General features: G+C 62.1%; 1 protein-coding gene across 1 annotated transcript in view; it reads right to left on the bottom strand.

The window, feature by feature from the left end:
* Window positions 1-2,055, bottom strand: part of LOC108510346 (alpha-actinin-4-like) — a gene marked incomplete at its 5' end in the record, with an annotated part of 12,782 nt that extends 10,727 nt beyond the window's left edge. Inside the window, 4 exons of the mRNA XM_017840028.1 lie at window positions 160-342; window positions 1,276-1,416; window positions 1,505-1,613; window positions 1,940-2,055. Coding sequence (XP_017695517.1) covers window positions 160-342; window positions 1,276-1,416; window positions 1,505-1,613; window positions 1,940-2,055 — 549 coding nt within the window. The remainder of the gene's footprint in view (window positions 1-159; window positions 343-1,275; window positions 1,417-1,504; window positions 1,614-1,939) is intronic.
* Window positions 2,056-2,142: the final 87 nt, after the last annotated feature.

The following is a 2,142-nucleotide window of genomic DNA, read 5'->3' as shown; positions in this document are numbered from 1 at the left end:
AGATCCAGGAGCAGATTTGGGAATGGAGGGGTTCAGGATCAGATCCAGGAGCAGATTTGGGAACGGAGGGGTTCGGGAGCGGATCCAGGAGCAGTTTTGGGGCCGGCTGAGGGCGGGAGGGGTGTGGGACTCCCCGGGGGCCCATCCCGGTGTCCGCACCCGCTCCCACTTGGAGTTGATGAGCTGGGGGGTGACGGAGGTGTAGGGGTTGCCGGCGGGCAGTTGGATCCCGTGCAGCTCCGCGATCCGCTGCGCTTCCCGCTGGATGCCCAGGATCGCCTCCCGCTCCTTGTCCGCCTCCGGCAGCGTCGACTTGAACTGGTCGTGGGCGGCGATGAGGCCCTGGGACACACCCGGAATGGCGGGATCAGTACTGGGAACCGGGATTGGCACCGGGAATCGGGATCAGTACCAGGAACCGGGATCGGCACCGGGAACTGGGATGGGATCGGCACTGGGAACTGCCACGGACATGGACCCGGGAACAGTGGGATCAACACCAGGAACCGGGATCAGCACTGGGAACCAGGGAGGGATCGACACTGGGAACCAGAGCAGGATCAGCACCCGGAACTGGGATTGGCATTGGGAACCGGGATCAGCACTGGGAACCGGGATCAGCACTGGGAACTGCCACGGACATGGACCCGGGAACAGTGGGATCAACACCAGGAACCAGGATCAGCACTGGGAACCAGGGCAGGATCAGCACCCGGAACTGGGATTGGCACTGGGAACCGGGGTGGGATCAGGACCCGGAACCGGGATCAGCACCGGGAACCAGAGTAGGATCAGCACCCAGAATTGGGATCAGGACCCGGAACCGGGATCAGCACCGGGAACTGCCACGGACATGGACCCGGGAACAGTGGGATCAACACCAGGAACCAGGATCAGCACCGGGAACCAGGGAGGGATTGGCACTGGGAACCAGAGCAGGATCAGCACCCAGAACTGGGATCAGCACTGGGAACTGGGGTGGGATCAGCACCGGGAACCACCACAGACATGGGCCCAGCACTGGGTCAGCCCCCCAGCGAACCCAGCCCGGGATGGGGACAGACCCGGGCTGAGATGGACCCCGGCCCCAGGAAGGGCATTTCTGGGGCCATCCTGGCCATTTTGGGGTCGTTCCTGCGGGAGTCTGGTCATTCCCATGGAATTCCCGGGTTCCCACCCGGCTCTCCCCGAGCCCACAGAGAACGGCCCGAAAACGCTCGGAAGGGGCCGTTTTTTGGGGCCCCTTTGGCCGTTGCGGGGCGGTTTCGTTCCCACCTGGATCTCCTCGATGGTGTGGACGATGAACATGTCCTGCAGGTCCTCCATGGCGCTCTCCATCCAGTTGTTGAAGGGCGCCGCGCGCTTGGCGTACTCCAGGTGCAGCTCGTCGATCGTCTCCAGCTGCTTCTCCGTTTTCTGGGGACGCCACGGGGTCGGGATCGGCCTTGGGATCGGGGTTGGGATCCCCCCAGGGGTCCCTCCCGCCCAGGGGTTCCCCCCTCACCTCCAGGGCGTCCCGGCGGCTGTGGGTGAGGGAGCCCAGCAGGTCCCACTGGTCGCAGATCCGCTGGCACCGCGAGTTCACGCTCGGGGAGTCGTAGTAATCCAGCTCGCTGGGGGGACACGGGGGGTTGGGGTCAGTTTGGGGGCATTTTGGGGGTTTTTGGGGTCTCCCGTATTTCAGTTATTGGGAGATGGCTGTGATCTGCTCAGGGGGTGATTTGGGGTCATTTTGGGGTTATTTTGGGGTCTCCCATACTTCAGTTATTGGAAGATGGCCACTATCTGCTCAGGGAGTGATTTAGGGATAGTTTGGGGTTATTCTGGGGGGTTTTGGGGTCTCCCATACTTCAGCTCCTGGGTGATGGCCACAATCTGCTCAGGGAGTGATTTGGGGATATTTTGGGGGGGTTTAGGGCTGTTTTGGGGTCTCCCATACTTGAGCTCCTGGGCGATGGCCGCGATCTGCTCAGGGAGTGATTTGGGGATATTTTGGGGTGGTTTAGGGCTGTTTTGGGGTCTCCCATACTTGAGCTCCTGGGCGATGGCCGCGATCTGCTCAGGGAGTGATTTGGGGATATTTTGGGGTGGTTTAGGGCTGTTTTGGGGTCTCCCATACTTGAGCTCCTGGGCGATGGCCGC

This window comes from Lepidothrix coronata, unplaced genomic scaffold, assembly GCF_001604755.1.
Source record: "Lepidothrix coronata isolate B3197 unplaced genomic scaffold, Lepidothrix_coronata-1.0 Scaffold686, whole genome shotgun sequence".
NCBI classification, from domain to species: Eukaryota; Metazoa; Chordata; class Aves; order Passeriformes; family Pipridae; genus Lepidothrix; species Lepidothrix coronata.
Note: the sequence above shows the minus strand (reverse complement) of the source record. Positions and strands in the feature narration are given on the sequence as shown.